The 22056-nt window shown below is 38.4% G+C and overlaps 1 protein-coding gene across 2 annotated transcripts in view; it reads right to left on the minus strand.

The window, feature by feature from the left end:
- INPP4B (inositol polyphosphate-4-phosphatase, type II, 105kDa) overlaps window positions 1-22056 on the minus strand; it is a 717001-nt gene that overhangs the window by 272524 nt on the left and 422421 nt on the right. Inside the window, exons 1-2 of one of the 2 annotated variants that reach the window (XM_010854713.1) lie at window positions 15038-15183; window positions 14791-14870 (exon numbers count right to left, since the gene is read on the minus strand). In XM_010854713.1, coding sequence (XP_010853015.1) covers window positions 14791-14870; window positions 15038-15067 — 110 coding nt within the window. In that variant the 5' untranslated portion in view covers window positions 15068-15183. Of the gene's footprint in view, window positions 1-14790; window positions 14871-15037; window positions 15184-22056 lie in introns of those variants that run through there. The other variant, XM_010854712.1, reaches the window with a different exon arrangement.

A 22056-nucleotide genomic window follows, 5' to 3' on the forward strand; every position in this document is an offset into this window, starting at 1 on the left:
ATTTCTGAAAACCAAAAAAGGAAATTGCGGTAAATTTTAAATGTATTTATTTTCAGCTTCTTGATCAGCAAGTTGATTGCCCTTATCTGGAAAATCCTTCCTAATGTGAAATTTTGGTCAAACTCTCACTAGCCCACTCCAAAGCCTGGAGGAAACTTGCTTTCTGAATTACCTGATCTTCAGAGCAATAGATATTTTGAGATAGTTCCACATCTTTTTTTTGTTTGTTTTTTGGCCATGCCTCACGGCAGTGGGATCTTAATTCCCTGGCCAGGGATCGAACCTGTGCCCACTGAAGCGCAAGTGTGAAGTCTTAACCACTGAACTGCCAGGGAAGTCCACCACCTCTTATTTTAAATTTTTTTCTGAGGTGTCTTCTCATAGCTTGGACCCTCTGCTTCAGCAGCATTATCTTTCTCACACATCTCTGTGTTTGGAGGTACCTTCTCTGTGTACTGAGTGAATTGTTTCTGAAAAGCATCACCACCTCCTTCCATATAGAACCTGCAATGTTCTGATACATGGCGTGCTTCCCAAATACTTCTGCTTTGAATTCCTTGTTTTCTCAACTATAACCAAGGATTCATTTGGTTCCATGAAGGATGGAAAAGCTTCTTTCCACCGCTCTCTTCAGAGACCCCTCCAAAGCTTCTTTCCAGTGGTAGTTCTCAGGTGAACTGAACTCAATACAAAATATCTTCACACTGTACTTTGGACATTCCTGAGTATAAGTTGCCAGGCTATCACAGTCTCTAACACAGGCATAAGAAAGCTGACAAATGAGCTCTCTCTAACATGAACTATCACCCCATATTTGAGTGTACTCTATTTATTTGGGGGCTTCCCCAGTGGCTCATGTGCTATTATGAAATGCTGCTTGCTGCACATTCTCAGCCTCTCCTGTAGCTTCAGAATTGTCTAAGATTCCATTCTTAAAATTAGTTCCAGATGGAAACCTTCCTCATCTCTTAGAAATTCATCAGTCTTCCCTTCTGACTCCATCTCTCTGTATGGAAGGCAGCAGGTAGAAAGTCTGTAAAACTTTCACTGAAGAATGTACCTGTAGGATGTAAAGAAGGAACTCCACTCTCCAGAAAATACATACTTCCATTTTTTAAATTTACGTGAGCCCTGAAACTCAAAGCTCCAATACTTTGGTCACCTGATACAAAGAACTGACTCGTTGGAAAAGACCCTGATGCTGGGAAAGACTGAAGGCAGGAGGAGAAGGGGGCAACAGAGGATGAGACGGTTGGATGGCATCATCGACTCAATGACATGAGTTTTAGCAAGCTACTGGGAGTTGGTGATGGACAGGGAAGCCTGGTGTGCTGCAGTCCATGGGGTCTCAAAGAGTCGGACATAACTGAGCGACAGAACAACAAAAAGCATCTTCGAAGTCAAAGAATTTATAAAAATAATCTCTGAGAAAATAAGAAAATTTCATTAACAAATACAATAAAAACAATTATTATTATTTTTTTTACCATTTCCTCCCTATAAGGAGAGTTCACATAGCCTTTATTATTGCAATGTATTTTTCAAATGAACTTGACAGGAAAGAAAACATCACTTGAAAAGTATTTGTTTCAAGGACTAGTGGGGGTTCAAGGGAAGAAAAGATGGAATGAAAAAACAAAAAGAGGGAGAAAACACTTTTTTTCCCCTATTAAACTATAAAGGGATTCTTTTCTTAAAGTCCCTCCTACAAATCCATAATCTAAGCTCATCTCAGTGTCATTATTACCATTAGTAGACAGATGAAGAAATGTTAAGCGAAGTAATTACCTTCTGGTGACAGTAATGGCATTCTAACTTCCCAGTGTTATAATCACAGGCCAATCCTTAAAGTATTTTAAAGGCCATATCACTGGGTCACAGAAGCAATTCATGTTTACTGGTACTAGAAGCAAATCTCCATAGCTCAGAAATTTAGTGTTAGTTGGCAGCCTGATCAACAAATAAGCAAACCCCCAAACTGTTAAGAGACAGTCTCCTCCTTACTCTGTAAGTCCCTGGAACATCTTCAATTTGATTCTAGATAAGAGAAAAATAATTCCCATTGTACACCATTTCTAAGTTTAGAATCGAAACTTTTAAACCTGCTTTGAATTAGAGAGACTGCATCAATGTTGAGGGAGATTAAAATAAAATAAAATTCTAGTTATCTGGTCCAGTCTTCAGTGGATGGATAAGGATTAGACCACGTTTATTACAGCACCCTAAATTTGGTTTTAGCAATCAATTTTATATTGAGTTCTAAAGGAATGTGTTTACTGCGCAATTTGCATGTGTGAACATCAGAAAGAAGTAGCATACAGCATGTATCTACAAGTGAAACTGGTCATTCTATTTGCTTATCATATTGTAACACATGCTAAGTAGCACTTAGATCAGGTCTAATTAAACCTGGGTCAATGATTTCAATTGATTTATAAACCTATTTTACATTCAAGACAGTAAACTGTTCCATAATGTAATAAACTCATCAGTGCCAGACAAAGTGTAAAAAGAATCTTTAATTACCTAACATTTTCTATCAAATTCTAATAAGCTTATGTACCCAGGTAAAGGGACCCATTAGGTCACCGACAGTCTGGGCCCCTTGCTAGAAGCCACCAACTCCTATTGTAATACAGCCTTGAGAAAAAGCATGTGCTTACACTGGTATTAAAAGTAATTAAGTGAAGTAAAATCAGTGGGCCCATTCTTTCTTCCCTCATTCTACATCTTTTTATCTGTGATCTTATCCTTCTATTCTGCCTTCTTAAAATCTATCATATGACTTCGAATATTTTCTAGCTTTCCTATCTTCCATTATAAAATTGTATTAATGCTTGTCTTCCTTTCCCTAACTCAGGTCTTCATCTACCTGAATTCTTAACTGCAAACACTTTCATTCAACCACACTGTTACTCCGAGGCACCATGCTATACCACAGAATAACAGACATGAGTGAATTTCACTTGATGGATTAGGGTAGAGACTCCCAGGCTGGAGCACACTATTGGGGTGACTGTCTATAGTTCTGCAAGGATGGTACCTCCAGCACTGCTCAATCATATACTGTAAGTAAAACTGATAGTGTGTACATGGAAATGCAAAGTCAAATCTCACTAGCAACACAGTTAAGAACAGTGACCTTCAGTGATCATTAAGCCTGTTAACTGCAGCAGGAATAATGAGTTCTGACCTGCTTATTCAAAAGCCTGATGATAGGAAAATGGCCAATTTGGTCTTACAACATTGAGGAACCTGGGAAGAAGACCAGCCCTTTTCACTGACCCTCCTGGAGACTTCTACCTCCAATTAGTTCATTAATGAACATGGAGAGTGAATATGGAGAATACTAAGGACTTTAGATGGGTAAAACCATCCTAGGTAAGGGATACAAAAAGACAGAGGGAAAATAACAGGACATCAGTGTGGGGAAGAGCCTTGGGAGCCCCATCTACGCATACAGACAGTACTGTCTCCTCTGTGAGCTGAAGTTTTGAAACCGAGCTCGAAATCCTGAGATAAGGGGTTTCCAAAGAAATATGGGGACTCTGACTGTGCCTTTATAAAGTGTTAAGGGCACATGCTGCTGCTGCTGCTGCTGCTAAGTCGCTTCAGTCATGTCCGACTCTGTGCGACCCCATAGACGGCAGCCCACTAGGCTCCTCTGTCCCTGGGATTCTCCAGGCAAGAACACTGGAGTGGGTTGCCATTTCCTTCTCCATAAGCCACTATAAACAACAAAGGAGGTGGTGATCAGTGTCAAGGGTAATCTGTGTGGCTGCACATGAAGCTGAAAAAGCACTTACTATCTTGTATCTCCTGGCTGAAGTTTTTGCACACTTCTGTTCATGTTCATGTGGGGGAGAGGAAAGTAAGAAATACATTTTAAGGCAGAAAAAGAGCATAATCATACAAAAATTGTAGAAAAAGATGAATTGAAAATGGATGCTGGGATTTCTGGTTGTGGCTATAATTAAGGTATCTAACGGTTCTGGGGCTTCCCAGGTGGCACTAGTGGTAAAGAACCCACCTGCCAATGCAGGAGACATAGAAGACCCAGGTTCGACCCCTGGGTGGGGAAGATTCCCTGGAGGAGGGCATGGTGACCCACTCTAGGATTCTTGCCTGGAGAATCCCATGGACAGAGGAGTCTGGCAAGTTGTAGTCCATGGAGTCTCAAAGAGTCAAACCTGACTGAAGTGACTGATCACACAGCACACGGTGGTTCTGAGTTTAACCAAGAAAGGACAAGCATAAGTTCAGTCTGGGGCAGCTGTAATATTAGGTGATTGTGAAAATAAGTGTGTGTGCACTTAGGCAACCTTAAAAAGAATCTGTCAATGACTATAAAAGAGAGAGTATGTGAAGTCACTTCTTTTCCCTTTCCACATATTCATGTGTATGAATTCCACAAATGCGTGTCTATATAGGCCATGACATGGATGTAAAAAGCCATGGGGTTGACATGCTTACTGACTGGGGTGGGGGATGGGAGAAATAGGGGTGAGAACTGCATGTGGATGGGGCAGAAAGTACGGAGGTGCAAGGCATGTGTGTAGGAGTGAGGAGCATTTGGAGAAGATCACAGACCTGTCTATAGAGGCATGGATTAGAGGACATAGTCACAGTGGGGAAAAGTGGATGAATGCATATACAAGTCTCTCAAAGATTTCTCTGCGAAAGGCTTGGTTGTTTATAGTGTTTCAAAGCAACATTTTCTGAACTATGCAGCTGTTTTTCTTGGAACACAGTGTCTATTTGTATATTGCATGCATGCGTGCTAAGTCATGTCCGACTCTTTTATGACCCATGGACTGTAGCCTGCCATGCTCCTCTGCCCATGGCATTCTCCAGGCAAGAATAGTGGAGTGGGTTGCCAGTTCCTTCTCCAGTGGATCTTCCCAACCCAGGGATCGAACCCACATCTCTTTTGTCTCCTGCATTGTCAAGGAAGTTTTTTACCACTTGCGCCACCTGGGAACCCACAGTGTCTGATAAGCATTTGATAAGGGGCTGCATGAAGAAAGCTTCTTGGGTTCAGATGAAAGAAAAGCTGTAGACAACACTGTCTCTGAGAGCCCCTGAAGGACATGAGGATAATGAAGACTCTGAGAAGTCCTACAACCAGGTCACCTACTTCATTTTTTAAAATATAACATTTCAAACTTACTAGACATAAAACTTCATCACTCAAAGAACACATACTAATAACTGAAGGGATATCGGTGTTCTAAAGAACATTCTTTGGAAAAAGATGATATAAATGCATCCAAAGCAACAGAAATACAGGGTGATAATGATGAAAGTGGCTTTGGTAAATACAGGCAAATCCAATATAAAATTTTCAGGTCAAATATAATTCCTTGCAGGCCTAATCACTCCTGTAAATTATCTTCAAAGACAAATGAGCTCTCAAACTTCTTAGGCAGGTAGGTTTTTGTGTACAGATATTAACTTTATGTGATTTGCATTTTAAAAGATGGAAGAGTGCAGGCTTTTCTCTACAAATTGAGGAGCTATTGAAGTATACTCTAAGTATGCCTTGTATCTTCAGTGACTAAAAACTCTAATTTGCAATCTGACAAATACAACATCTTTTGAATAATGCAAACTAAGGAAGTGCTAATTGGTTTCCATGGTCATATCTCTGGCCTCATGAAAATGGATTAGGAACATAAAGAAAAATGCAGACTACAGCACTGCAGAGCCATTTAAATTATAAATGAAAGGCTATAAGGATGAAGAGGGAAATAATAATACTGATGATGGTGATAATTTTAGTAATAGGTGACAGGCATGATGAACACCTGCTTTGCCTCAGGTACTGTTTCAGACGGGTTGGGTACCATTTATCTAATTCTCATCTGGGTGGGAATAACAAAAACAACATCAAAAACCCTAATGCTAGAGAAGCTGATCAATAAAAGAAAAACAAATAAAGTCTACAACTAACATTTATCGAGCACTTACTATGTGTCAGGAACTGTTATAAACATTTCACATTAGTAATTCACGGGAACCAAGGCTGTCACATGGCACCTCTGTCATCCCCATTTACAGATAAGAAAACTGAGTCTCAGAGTAATTAATCATGCTGCTAGGCAATAAAAAAGCCTGGATTTGGGCTCAAGCATGTCTCTAAATCCAAGACTCTTTCTACTCTACTATCGTAAGTCCACAATATTTGTATGCTTTGCATTCCCTAATTTTATAATAAATTAATGTCATGTTGTCACTTTATTGCAAAGTGGCTCATGTTACAGCCTTCTGATAATTTTAGGTGGTCTTGTTCCTAAATGGCATTAATACAGTTACATATAAGAACAGAGTCAGCTTCAGAAGCAAATAGCCCTACTTCTGTTTTCAATGTCTCCTCCCTTCCTTTTCACACTCCAGTCTCAAGAAACATCACTTGAATTTATTTCTGTAGACATTTTATCACAGATTCAGCAATAAAATGCATCAGTCAACTCTAAAAGCAATTGACACTCTGTGTCACTTTTATGAATTTCTACCCTGATTTCAATGCTATATTGCTAAACTTCAAGTCAAAAAAATTTTTAGATTTTTCATAACTCTATCATAATGCTCCTGTTTCAACCAACCAAATACTTTCCCTAGATCTCTTGCTGGTATCTGGTATCTGATAAGAAGCCAAATCTGGTGTCAGTGTAATTAAAGCCAGAATTTGGATTTCAAGGAAGCACCCATTCTTCAGATAATAAAAGCGTAATGTTCAAAGCTTAAATCAATCTCTTTGCCATTGCCCAAATTAGAGATTTGTAGATGTCACATTTTAAGAAAAACCTTCAACAAACTAGGTAAGCAAACTAAAGAAAATGTTAAGCTACGGGTGAAGGAATTAGTAAGTTCAATATAAGAAGAAAGGAAAACAATCTTTATAGAGTGTTTTTCTCTATCACAGGCAATGCATGGAACTTCACTGCCTTTATTAATTACCCAGAGTCACGGTGGGAGGGAGGTTGTTACAACTCCCGTTAACAGATGATAGAGGATAGACAACATGCCCGGGGTGACACAGTTGGTGATACAGCTGGGACTGGAACCCAAGGCTGGTGGGCAAGTCAGGTGCTCTTTCTACTGTGAATATATTACATTACTTCACAAGGAAAAAAGAAAGGAGAGGAGATTTACAACTGGGCAGAAAAAGCTGCTTTCAATGTAATCGTAGAGAAAACAATGGAGAAGAGTCAAGATCTGTGAGAAAGCAAATTAGCCTTAAAATAATATAAATGTATAAACATGTCTATCCATACAGTCTAAGAGGTATTTGCATGAATATGCACACCGAAAAGTGTTACATAAAATAGGAAAACAAAAGTATAAGTTCACTGTTAATTTCTTTCAGAGACCTTTCCACACATCTGTATATTACAAAACACGACACCATATGTCTATTGTGAGACTTCTCCTACTTAACACCATGAAGGAAAGCTAGGATTAAGCAAGAAGATAAAATCTAGGACAAATAGGAACACTTTTCTAACAATGATCTGTTGGAAAATGGGAGAGATGTATGACCTCCTGAGTTTGAGTCTCAGGTCACTAAAGGGGCCCAAGAAGAAGCTGAGGTGTCAATCTCTCTTCTAGTCTCTAAACACATTTCATTCTAAAATTCTAAACAAAATATATCCTCTCTAGGAAATCCTTGATATCAAGAACCCCTCTTCTAATTATTATGCTGCCCCAGCTGTGTCACCTTAACAAGTTATACTGCTGTTATTCCGTTTGCTTGTAAAACAGGAATAATATCACCTTTCAAGCAAGGTTATCAGAAGATTCAATACGGTAAGACATTTGAAATGCTTAATCCATCATAAATTTCAAATAGTGTTAGTTATATCTTCCTATTCCCAGGTGGCGCTAGTAGTCAAGAATCTACCTGCAATGCAGGAGAGTCTAGAAATGCAGGTTTGATTCCTGGATTGGGAAGATCTCCTGGAGGAGGAAATGGCAACCCACTCCAGTATTCTTGCCTGGAGAATCCCATGGACAGAGGAGCCTGGCTGGCTACAGTCTATGGGGTCTCACGGAGTTGGACATGACTGAAGCGACTGAGCAAATCACACACAGATCTATGAGGTTCGAGTCAGCGTCTTGGAGGAGCTTCAGGTCTTCATTCTGAATCATGTCAAAATCATGGTGAATAAAACATTTCAGTGATTCGAGGCGTTCCACATAAAGGTGCATCTGAATCAAACATGAGTTGCATTTGCTACTGATGTGAATGTTTTCTTGCTTGCTCACTCCCAAAGGAAAAAAAAAATGCAGTGTTCTTATGCATTGCTTTCAGGGGTTAGGATGCACATTTTTAGAAAATTCGAGGCAGGCGTATCAAGTTAACTTTTACCTGCTATTCTTATCCTCAAACTTTTCCATCAGTGCCTTTCATGAATTTAGTAAATAATCTCTTTAGTAAAATAATCACTGATATGCTATTGTCTCTCAAAGCAGGCTTTTTGGCCACCAATCAATGTCCATTGCCTTTTTTAATATAGAGAATGTTTTAGACATGCATAAAAGTTAGTGTGGTGAAACCAGAATTTTTTGCAGTAATTCTACTTTCTGGTAACTAGAAAAGCTAACTAGAAGTGATTTTTAAAAGAGAATAAAACATCTTCAAAATATACATGACTGTTAAGACGCTTCTATATGATATTATAAATCACCTGTGAAGTCCAAGTAAATGGTGATAAGAAAAGATGCTGTTATGAAAGTATTCATCACACATACAATTTTAAAGACTGCATCTGGTGCTTAAAGTAAGCATTATTTGCATGTAGGAAAAGAGTAGTAGTAGGAAACCCATAAAGACAGTTTAATTTTATTTCAAACGAAAAACAAATTTATCAGTTAAAACTCTATTGTCAATATATGGCCAAGGTTGGTCTCAGGTTACTATGGAAGTTCAGATGCATTCGTGCATCATAGTAACAGACCGATTCTGACCCACTGCCCTACAGCCTATAGAACGTGCCCTGGCTCCCAACACGCAAGATGCCAGTGACAATTACTTTTTTTTTTTTATCACTCTGCATATGCTTGTGTGGAAAACTGTATGTTACAGCCAAAGGAACCTCTCCTTAATATTGCTTCCTGCTCTTAAATTAAGAGGATGCCTTTGGGAGGTTCAGTTTAAAATATGTGGGCTTTTTTTTGCTGTTGTTCCATTTTTAGAAACAAAACTGAAATATGTGTATGTATTGTGTGTGTGTGAGGAGGCTAAATTAAGCAAAACACCAAAAAGTATAACAAACCTTTAAAGACTCCATAATTTGTATCTTACCATCTCTAAACACGTGCATTTGACAATGTAAAATAAATAGTAAAGGTTTGTGAGAAAGTAAAAGTCCTACAATAATATAAACATATCTATCTGTACAATCTATGAAGTATTTGCATGAATATACACATAAAAATGTTACATAAAATAAGAAAAAATTAAATACAGTAGAAGTTTATTATCTGTTTCTTTCATAGCCCCTACCAAAAACTGTACATTATAAAACATAACACCATATATCTATGCAGGATCAGTGAAGTCTTATGTTGTATGTTACATGACACTGCTACTGTATATGTGGGAGAAGTAATAAATGAAAAAGGAAACATAAATTCTCTTTTTATGGGTAAACACTTATACTTCTGTATTCAAGAATATTTTCTCACATCCACCATGATAAAATTACATAAATGTTTTCTTAATTTGCAGGGGCTATACGTAGAAGATTACAAAAGAAATAACATAACAGTTGTTAAGATGAGCTGAAAGTTTCCCATGACAAGACAATGTGACCTACACTGAAATAAATGTGAATTCCAAGTAAGGCTTTCAGCTTTTCAAGCAAATTACATCCATCACTCACTATTACTCTGGAAGTTACATGTCTCAAATATACTCTAATACTTAGGTTGCATAATGTTCACTAATTTAAGTGTCTCCAACTCGGAAATAAATGGCACCAGGTTCATATTTAGCATCCATAAAAATATAAAAATGTCATCATCATGAATCAAAATCCCAGCAAAATATGTTTGAACCTCTACTATGACACAGGCATTTAAAACTGAATTTTAAGATTAAAGTATTAAGAAAAAATAATTGAGGCCCCTAAAATTTTCCAAAAGATAGAATATAAAATAGAGAACAGGGTAAAGATTTTATGGGATCATTTATTTCCTATGGAAGGAAAACCAAAGCAGAGGAAGCTCTGGAGTCAGACCCAACTGAATTCTAATCCTACCATCAGCAGCTGTGGAATCTTAGACAAACTTCTATAAAACTAGGATGATAAAATTGCAGAAATTACATTAAAAAGTGTAGGAGAAGCACCCAACACATCCCTTGAATGCTAGTAGATGCTCAGTGAATAATGGGATTTTTTGTCATCATTCTTATTAGTATCAGCTGCAAAATATGAACTCTGTTGCTATTTTTAAAAATGTGTTAAGAACCTGTCACTATAGTTGGCATATGAACAATTCATGATAAATGCTTGCTCAATGAGCAAGAACTGAATGAAATCTGAACTGCGTAGTGATGGGCAGCAAAGGTCAGACAAGGTCAAATTATTGGGTTGGCCAAAAAGTTCATTCGGGTTTTTGGTGACAACTTACAGGAACCTGAATGAACTTTTTGGCTAAGCCAATACTTCTTATCTGTCTCAGTTCTTCTGAGAAGTATTTCCTAGGAAAGAATTTTTACCCTCCCCTACTTTTTCTGCCTTTGTGATTGTCTACTTTATGAGCAACATAATTTTTCCTCTGACCTCTAGCGTCGTTGCCAGAGAAAGATCTGCTTCTCCATTCTGTTGTTAAGTCATTGTTCTGAATTTTGGTTTGTTACAATTCCAAGAGACTCAGGTTAGGTTAGCAGAGCAAGTAATTGTTAAGTGCTTGGTCAGTAAACCAGCTACAGGGTCATGGTTCTGGGGTGAGAAGAGATTGCCCGGGTTTCCCTCAGTCTCTACTTATCCTTAACCTAGCAGGCTGATGCTCACTTACTCCATTATGGCTAACATTCCTGAGTTCTCCACGGCCAATGGGACTCATCAGGTCTTCATTTGCTATAAAATGAGTGGTGAAATCAACATGGAAGACACCTTGAACAAGAGGTCCTTGACCTGTGTCCTTGCTTTGTTCTGCCATTACTAAATCATGTAATGTGTGACAGATTTTAACTAGATCTCAGTCTTCTCTCAAAGGAGACAAAAAGTGGGTCACTAAGAGCACAGGTTCGGGCTTCCCTAGCGATCTAGTGGTTAAGATTTTGCCTTCCAATGCAAGGGATGTGGGTTCGGTCAGTGGTGGGGAGCTAGGATCCCACCTGTCTGGAGGCCAAAAAACCAAAACATTAAAGCAGAAGCAATATTGTAACAAATGGTCCACATCAAAAAAAAAAAAGAAAGAAAGAAAAATTCCAAAAAAAATTTTTAAAAAAAGAGCACAGGCTTTGCAGACAGAAATATGTGGCATCACGCATTGGCTTTGCAATGTAACAGCATTGTAACTTTATGAAAAGTACTTAACTTTTTCTATACCTCAGTTTCTTAGTATATAAAATGACAAAAATCATAACATCATAGGCTAATTTGATAAGGGTCAATGAAACAACATCTCTAATATACTCATCAGAGTATAAGACACATAATGTCTCATTCTCCCCAACATAAGCAAACAGGTTTTAGTTTACAATTTCAAAAATGCACTGTCATATTTCATGAAATTTGATTTAAGTCTATAAATAAGGCACACACTTTTTGCCCTTTAACTTTTCTGTGGAAAAAAAAAAAATTTCACCTCAAACTCAAAAATCCCAGTTCTCAGCACATAGGAAGCAGTGGCCACATTAAACTATTAAACTCCAAGAAATGACTTTGGGAGCTTTAAATCTGAATTATCTGAAATGAAGCAACCCAAAGGGACAGTGACTACAAAAAAACTAGACAGATTCTAGGGATATTCGCCACCCAAGGATGGTGCCGACAAGTATACCCTTATTTCTGTGAAGTCTGTGAAGTTTTTTTTAAAGAAATCTGAGAATTCTATTGCTTTAAAAACAATGACTGGAGAATAGAAGGAATGAAAGTGAGATTAGTATAAAAGCATTAAAAACAAAACCAATAATCAAAAAAACACAATGCTTCTTATCCTGGATCAAGTGGTACTGGTGGTAAAGAACTTGCTGCCACTGCAGGAGATGCAAGAGACGTGCGTCCGATCCCTGGATCAGGAAGATCCCCTAGAGGGAGGCATGGCAATCCACTCCAGTATTCTTGCCTGAAGAATCCCCTAGATTGGCCAGCTACAGTCCACAGGGTCGTCAAGAGTGAGACGCGACTGAAGCGACAGCACCTAAGCACGTGTGCATCCCTGATCTAACACTTTTCTGACTCAGTACCTCAGAGGTTGCCAAGTCAGTGGAAAGAAGATAAATTACAACAGATGTAAAAACAGGTTATTTTAAACCAGAAAACAGGTTATTTTAACCAGAAATCAACAGGTTATAATAAGTGCATAATGTGTGTTGTTCACAGGCAAGGAAATCCACAAATTTGGCAAAACGCAAAATGGGAAAAAAAAATAGTAACCTAGCCATTTCAAAATTTATTTTTTCTAGAAAATGCAATGTTTCGTTGCTCAATTTGGTTTTCCTTTATACAATCAAAATCAAATAAATAAGAATCAGGAGTTTAAAATCAAAAGGGTCTTGATTTCCTGTAAATCTGGAGTTATGTTACTTTTTTTAACCTAAGTATAATACCTTAAACTAGATCTACCTGTTCCTAGGCTTCCTCTAATTGCGTGTGTTTAGGTATTTTCCTTCCACTAAAGATTTCTTGGCTCCTGATATCTTTCCCAAAGCCAGTATCTAAGCATTGTGCGGTGGGCTGCTGATATTAACAACAGTTACGATACAAGCAACACTGCGGAGTGTTCAGCAAGGTGAGGAATAAAGTGTCATGTAGCATACACAGAAAACGTGTGATCTGCTGGTGGTTCTCAGCAAGCTCAGTGTCTGACATCTCATCTAATTGCCATGCTAGATGGATAATAGATATCTTCTAGAATATCAGTGACAATGATAGATAGACATTTTAGCTGGCACTTGCACACTTCCTATGGAAAATAACCACAGCAAAATTCTATCTGGAATAACATCACAAAACTACAAAGATCTTTAAATGCCTTCCTCAATAAAATACAACAAAAACAACAGCCAAAAGGAAGCCAAAGAGAATACGCCAGCCTCTGTAGGAGCCATCAAAACTTATTTTTCCGTAAGACTGTGAATTGCTTTAAATCATTTTAAATCATCTCTTAAGTCAAAATGCAAATCTGTAAGGATCAGGAAAAATCAGAAAGCAGACAGCCAGCAGTACAGATTCCACCATAAACCATGGCATCTACATTGAAATAAATTGGTTATAATGAATCCTCAGGGGCTGAGCAGAGGGCAAACACACTTAAGACACATTGCCTGTTCCCTTATGTAAAATCATCCAAGATTTACAAACAGTGCTCTATATAATTTTTATTTTTATATATACTGTATAAATATTGTAAGGTAGTATTCTCCAAGCATACATAATCTTAAAGTTATTATACAATTGGAAAATGGCATACTATTTTTTTCTAACTTATAAGGAAGTTAAGAAAAATGATTATTTAATACTCTTCTCAGTATTGAAACACTGAGCAACTTCCTAAAGATTGTTGTATCGTCTTCTGAAATTGTGCCGTGTTGTGCTTAGTCGCTCAGTCATGTCCGACTCTGCAACCGCATGGACTGCAGCCCGCCAGGCTCCCCTGTCCTTGGGGATTCTCCAGACAAGAATACTGGAGTGGGTTGCTATGCCCTCCTCCAAGGGATTTTCCCAACCCAGGGATGGAACCCCGGTCTCCTGCATTGCCACCTGGGCTTTCTACCGTCTGAGTCACCATTTATCATCCAAGCCACCATTGTAATCATCCCAAAAATCATATCTAAATCTGTTGTGTGTTGCTATATGAATCTGCTTTAACTTAAGTTTCATATTTAATTATACAAGAAACAAAATAAGCTCAAAAAAGAATAATCAGCCTACCCTTTATTATCATAAATCTGCCACTTGCCTCTAACAAACATATTTCAAACCAAGAAACCCACCTGATTTAAAACATAATTTGGAAATAGTATTAATAACATGCCCATCATTTCTATTTACTTTCTTACTTTCAAATAGTTTCCTCCCCTTATTTTTTTGAAGTTTCATCATTTTTTGAAGTTTCATTTAAAGTTTCATCACTTTATTTTTTATCTTATACTGAAGAAGGGCTGCTTACAATATTATATTGGCTTCAAGGGTACAACATAGTGATTTAATATTTTTATAGATTAAGCACCATACAAAGCTATTATAATACTGACTGTATCCACATGCTGTATATTATACCCCTATGGCTTATATAGTATATAACTGGTAGTTTGTACTGCTTAATATTCTTCACCTCGTTCATCCTCCCACCACCACCCCTTCCCCTCTAGCCACCACCAGTTGTTAATAATATCATTTTCCCCCCTATAAGAACTGATAACCTTTGACTGTCTGAAACACAAACTTGAATATGAACTTGAATAATTGCTGTTTCCCGTTAACTTACTACAGTGGAGAACAGAAGCCATTTGAGAGCTGACATCTAAATATCTGTAAGAACTGTGACTTCTCAAACCCAACCAGCATTCCATAAATACGATGGGCTGTTAACTTAAATAGCATTGAGACCTACCTCAGGCTCAGAGCCAGCACTTGCTCCTTGGACTTCAGTAGCTCCCCGACTTTAAAACTGGCATAGCCCAGGAAACTTCGCTGCAAATAAGACAGAATGGTTACTATTAACTTCCAAGATCCTTAATATTTTGTATCATGACAATCACACAAAATTAGTATTTAGAAGAAAGAAATGTTAACTCTATTAGCCCAACAAATATTCCACTGACTAAAGTACAACTGTCAGTAACATAAATCTACTTCACGGGGTGAGATTGAAGGGGGTGTGAATTCATCCTTCTCACTAAAAACAGAGATGAAGAGTCTGGAAAATAACAATACAGCCAACAGAGAAGCCAGGACTTTTCCACAAACAAACTCCACCTAAGAAAACTCGTATAAAAGAAAAGATGACAAATGTTCAATGTTTACCAATGCTGTGCTTGTTCTTATTAGAATTCCTCAAGGCATGGGCAGCACTAACTTTGTATTCCAGATATGAGCAAATCTGTTAGTTGAAGCTATTTTTATGTGGGACTCGGTACAAGCTATAAATAGAAATGCTATATTTCTCCCCCATCACAGCAATGTTTAAAAGTATTTGTTTCCTTTGTTATTTCTACACTATCATGGGACAATTTCATTCCAACATGCAAAAAAAAAAAAAAATGGTACTTATTTAGTTACATTTTCTAAAATTGTTTTTTAAATCTATCATACCGGGTATTGGTGATCTATGAATATGTCTACCTTCTACATTCTCTGACTCATAATATGAAGAATAAAACACTAAATTGGTTTTTCTTTTCCAGGATAAAAACCTTTCATCTCTTTTTAATATTCCTGGCTGCTTGTGATTTAAAAGTCAGAATATTATGGTATACCATATATAGGATTTTCATTCTGCTTTCAAGGTCAAGATGTAAACATGAAAATATCAAACCCATATTATTACCCATACCATTGCTGCCTAACACATTCCAATACTTTACAAGAAGTCCACACTACATCTTTCAGAAAATTCTCTCTTCATAAGTCTGTTGCCAGCCCGCCCTAAAATGAGATGCCAGGTTTAAGTCAACTGGGTCTTTTCAGAGGAAAGTGTGCAATTATTCCATATATAAAAGGCTGCGCCTACACAGAGAGATCACTGGCCATAGGGGGGAAAAGCATCAGGTCAAAAATTTTCTTCTCTTTTCAAAGCTCTAACCTAAAGAACTGGTTCAAAAGTCATAAAGGCAAAAATTTGAAACACAACTTGGTTGTCAAGTTGGAGATATTGGTATGTTAGTAATGATAAGCCCAACTGATTCAGATGAAACTCAAAGAGATGGTTTAGACAAGTCCCAAATCCAGAATCACAGAAGACTAAATTATCAGATGAAGAATGTTATGTGAAAACAGAAGATTTGTGGAAACAAGCTCTGATGACATGAATGACGAGAGTGAATCAAGGCAGAAAAGAAGTCTATGAGCTGTATGAACAAAGCTTCAGGAAATTTAGGGTGACTTTTCAGTAAGGGGCCAAGCTAGTCGAGGAGATTCCCAGCTGAACAAAAGTATTTACACCACCTCAGCAGAGGCCTACTAGCTGTCTCTGCGTAAAAGGGCTCCCTCCCAAACACTGCCAGTCTCTATTCCTTATCCTGATGTATCGTTTCTATTGTTACTTAAATATTATGTGTTTAATTTTTGCCCTCCCCTCAAAATAAAAATTGAGATTTGAAGTTCCCTGATGAGTTTTGCTTTCTGATAAAACACTGCTGAACATTAGGTGTGTGATAGTGAGTGACAATAAATGAATGACGGATGGCGTACACGCTACATTTCAAGTAAGTTATTCTATGATACATAGAAGAAAGCCTCCTGCAGATATTTACAAACTATTTAGTGGTAAAGAATCTGCCGACCAACGCAGGAGACGCGAGAGATGCAGGTTCTATCCCTGGGTCGGGAAGACACCCTGGAGTAGGAAATGGCAACCCACTCCAGTGTTCTTGCAGGGAAAAATCCCATGGACAGAGGAGCCTGGCGGGCTTACAGTCCATGGGGCCACAGAGTCGGACGTAACTGGGCGACTGAGCACATAGTTCACTGAACTGTGGGAAATCAAAACAATTTTTTAGTTTGCAGATTGTGTACTACGTTAGTGAATTTCACTTTAGCATTTAAATACTTTAAAGACATGTCTCACTTACTCTTTTGCTGGTAATCAGGGGTTTTAATTTAAATTCCACCCCTCACTCATTATCCTCACTCAAAGAAAATGCTTAACTCAGTGGAAATGTCAGTGTCCCCAAAATTCAAGTTATTTCCTCCCTTTGCCTCTTGAGATTTTGAAGGTATAGATGGTTTTAGAATTACGAAAACAAACTGCACATGCCATGCATGTTATTGTGGTCTTTTCAGCAATAAAAGTGGCAGATGTCCCAGACGGGAATGTAGGAAGGAACAGGTGGAGGGGCTATTTTAAGAAACGCTCTACAGACACAGCAAGAGACACGGCTGCAAGTAGTCTGTGACCACAAGCCACCGATGTCTCTCCTGCCCACAGACCCGGAGCTACTGAGGAAGCAGGCGCCTAGCTCACCCATCTTCTAGCTCAGTCCATGGTTCAGAACATAGGGATTGTATGCTACGCCCATTGCTGCGCTGTGAGAGCTTGCAGTGTGCCAAAAAAGGATGCTCGTGAGTCAGTCCTTTCCATCACAACTGTCAGTGCCATGATTAACATCAAAGGATACTATCCTTTGAGAGAGAGCTTACAGAAATCATACAAGCCAGTACAAATCACCTTAGGTATTACGCGTGCTCAGTCGGTAAGTCACGTCCAACTCTTTGCAACCCCATGGACTGCAGCCTACCAGGCTCCTCTGTCCATGGAATTTCCCAGGCAAGAATACTGGAGTGGAGTTGCCATTTCCTTCAGGGGATCTTCCCAACCCAGGGGTCAAATCCGCGTCTCCTGCCTTGACAGGCGAATTCTTTACCAGTGAGCCACCTGGGAAGCCCAGTGATATTATGAAACCATGTCAAACCAGAGGAAGTGTTATATATTCTAAATTTTTAAAATTTTATTCTAAAAATAATTATACATTAGGACTTCATGTTGCAAAAATGCACTATGACTACCTAGAGGGGTGGGATGCAGGACAGTGAGAGGGAAGCTCAAGAATGAAGGGATGTATGTATACTTATGGCTGATCCATGTTTTCGTATGGCAGAAACCAATACAACATCATAAAGCAGTTATCCTTGAATGAAAAATAAAACATAAAATAAAAGGAATTAATAAAATCCCCCAATTTACAGACAGTGCATAATTTCACATTGCAATACTGAACAATGGACTTGCCCATACATTTACCTTCTAGCGGGTTTTTATGTGTCTGCTTCTAATAAGATTATGACCTTCCACACCTTAGAAGGTGGAAAACATATCATTCGTTTACATGAATATTCACTGGACTCTTGGTAAAAGAATGAATTAGAGAAAATAGTCTTCTCTATTTCTGAAACTTGAATTCCCATGGAGGGAAAATAGTGCACAGTGCTAATGCGAAAGAAAACTTAATACAGTTACTTTATCTTACTACCATTTTAATCACAATCATATAATTTAATAAAATTATTTTTAACAAATTTTTTATATTCCACGTGTAACTTAGGGAACATTTTTATTTCTCCTTCAATGTTGTTTCTAAAATTCTTAGCCTAAAGGTTTTAAAGTAGAAGCTCTAATATTGGGGGTAAATTAAAAAAAAAAATTGTGACACTAGAATTGGAGGCCTGAAGCACCATTCTAAATTCAGGATTATATCCAAAAACTAAAATCTGGGCAAATAAATCATTTCTCCAAGCCCCCAGCCTAGCTGTCCACTGACGGGCATTGAAGAGCTCTGTAGGTCTGTCTTTTCTCTCACAAACCTAGGAATTGTACAATTTATTCCACCACATTAGGCCTTAGTTTCTATATGAAACAGTTGTATATGATAATAGTTCTTTCTCACAGTTACTGTTAAAAGAATTAAAGTAATCTAGGCAAAGCACTTAGTACATTACTGGGAAAATAGAAACCACTGCATAAATATTAGATTATATAGTGCTTAAGGAAAATATGCCCAGAAGTCAGATGACTTAAACATAAGTCCACTTTAAGTATTTTTGGAAAAGGCAGAGTATTAAAAAATGTCTGAGAGAAATCCCAGTTATAAAAAAGGAAAACACGTGTTTAAAAATAAAAGTTAGATTCAGGCAAAACATAACTTGAAATAAACTCTAGTGAAAAATAAGTTTTTCTGCCAAATAGGAGAAAGTGAAGAGGAACTAAAGAAACTCTTGATGAAGGTGAAAGAAGAGAGTGAAAAAGCTAGCTTAAAACTCAACATTCAAAAAACGAAGATCATGGCATCTGGTCCCATCACTTTTTGGCAAATAGATAGGGAAAGAATGGAAACAGTGGCAGATTTTATTTTCTTGGGCTCCAAAATCAATGCAGACGGTGATTGCAGCCAATTAAAAGACACTTGCTCCTTGGAAGAAAAGCCATGACAAACCTCGACAGTGTGTTAAAAAGCAGATTCATCACTTTACCAACAAAGGTCTATGTAGTCAAAGCTATGGTTTTTCTAGTAGTCATGTAGATGTGGGAGTTGGACCATAAAGAAGGCTGAGTACTGAAAAACTGATGCTTTCAAACTATGGTGCTGGAGAAGACTCTTGAGAGTCCCTTGGACTGCAAGGAGATCAACCAGTTAATCCTAAAGGAAATCAACCCTAAATATTCATTGGAAGGACTGATGCTGCAGTTGAAGCTCCAATACTTTGACCACCTGATGTAAAGAGCTGACTCACTGGAAGAGCCCCTGATGCTAGGAAAGATTTCGAGCAGGAAGAGAAGGGATCGGCAGAGGATGAGATGGTTGGATGGCATTATGACTCAATGGACATGAGTCTGAGCAAACTCCAGGAGATAGTGAAGGACAGGGAAGCCTGGCGTGCAGCAGTCCATGGGGCTGCAAAGAGCTGGGTACAACTTAGCAACTGAACAACACCCTAGTGAAAGAATGAATGTCATGTGGTCCCTTGCACTTCATAGTGCTGAGTACACAATAGCTATGATTTCTTGTAACTCAAATTTTTATTAGATCATGTGGAATGTTTATCAGAGCCCAAGAAATATCTGGATGAAATCAAAGAAAGTTAAGACTTGTGGAGACATGGCCCGCCTGTAGATAAAAATCAGGGACCCATAGGAGTTAACTGGCTTACACCCCGTCACAAAACTAGTTAATATGCAGAGGCCAAGTTAGAATCCAGGTTTCTTCCTCCTCAGTCCAGAATTCTTTCATCCTGCCTCACGCTGCGGGCCTCATTTCCAGGACAGGTGGCAATCCCCTTTCCTTCTGACGGGCTCTCTGTTCCCACTCTGTGTGGCTCTGACCTTTCTGGCCTGCTCACAATGATGCAACACTCACAATTATCATTCTGGTGCAAGCACCCAAAGTAGATGACTATTATGTTACTAGATGCGTGATTTCAATCATTCGCCTGGCTGGAGAGTGATGTCAAGCAGGGTGGTGAAAGCAAGACATCTGTGTCAATCCCTAGCCCTGCTCTATGGGAAGTATACAGATCAACAGTCCCTGCACCAGTCCCAGCAAGGACTCTTCAGTCACAGACATCCACAGTGCTCAGCAGCATTGCATACTTCCCTGAAGCAGGTCCTCAGCAGTCTGGTGCCCTGGTATTACACCAGGACCCAGCAGAAGTACTCCTTCTATATGCATACCTCCAATGCCTATGTTCATCTCACAAAGCCTTTATGCCAAGTAATAGGTTGTCTTTATATTTCAACTTGCATGAACCTCCCAAATTTTTTCAAGTGCTGTCCAGAGCTGCATTATCCAGCTTGAGCACTAGTTTGCGGCTATTGTGAAGTGTGATGTGTTCTACGTGTAAATACACATTAGAGTTATAAGATGTGATATGAAAAGAGTGTGACATATATCATTAATGATTTTTACATTGATTATATTTTGAAATGATAATATTTGTGCATAGACAGGGTTAAATAAGAGAAGGCAATGGCACCCCACTCCAGTACTCTTGCCTGGAAAATCCCATGGATGGAGGAGCCTAGTAGGCTGCAGTCCATGGGGTCGCTAAGAGTCAGACTCGACTGAGCGACTTCACTTTCACTTTTCACTTTCATGCACTGGAGAAGGAAATGGCAACCCACTCCAGTGTTCTTGCCTGGAGAATCCCAGGGATGGGGGAGCCTGGTGGGCTGCCGTCTATGGGGACGCACAGAGTCGGACATGACTGAAGTGACTTAGCAGGGTTAAATAAAATATTATAATTAATTTCACCTGTATCTTTTTACACTTTTAAAAGCATGGGCTACTAGAAAATTTTAAATTATATATGTAGCACACATTGTATTTCTATTAGACAGTGCTGGTTTTGAGGTTAAATGGACATGTCCGTTATACTCTGTCCTATTCTCATAAAACTATATAGAGTGTGGTATAAGTTGTAAAAGGTCTCTGAAAACTTGAAGTTGATATCATGAGGCTGATACATAACATCTACAAATAACCTACAGGACAGGGCTTTTTTCATACCTTTGTACAAGTATTTTTTCTTCACTCTCAACCCTAACAGACATTGTTGCACAGTCTCCAACCCCACAGGGAGCGATAGAGCATACATGAAATATTTGGGCTGAAAAAAATACATCAGAAAGAAAAAAAAAAAACTGAGAGGAAATCTATTACAATGTGATGAAGAGTCTACAAAAAACATTAAAAAGCACTTTAGGGTGAAGTCATATATATTATAAAATTACATCTTTATTATGAATACACCTGAAAACTTTCACAGCACAAATTGGTATCTGCTTGACTAAGTCATCAACAAAGGTGTGGGTGCCTCTAATAGGTGCTGCTGAAGAATGCAAAGAAACGTGTGGAACATATTTGAAAGATTTATAATAAAATGGTTAGCTCATTTTTAAAATAGGAGTACTTAGTGGCTAGAGTTCTTGACACATTGACCAAGAACTGAAACCCTCAAGAATTTTCTCAGTATCCAAAAAAATTCTGAGGAGTGATGAGATGTGTATTAACCAGTGGTCCTTCATAGCTTCTCAAGGTGTGGCAATTCTTCCCTATCAGAATACCATGTATTTTGAGAATGTTAGAAAGCCAAGGCATGCTTTAAAGTGTTAGTTGCTCGGCCATGTCTGACTCTTTGCAACCCCATGGACTGTAGCCCACCAGGC

The sequence above is a fragment of the Bison bison genome, unplaced genomic scaffold (genome assembly GCF_000754665.1).
Source record: "Bison bison bison isolate TAMUID 2011002044 unplaced genomic scaffold, Bison_UMD1.0 scf7180017864348, whole genome shotgun sequence".
In the NCBI taxonomy this organism is placed as follows: Eukaryota; Metazoa; Chordata; class Mammalia; order Artiodactyla; family Bovidae; genus Bison; species Bison bison.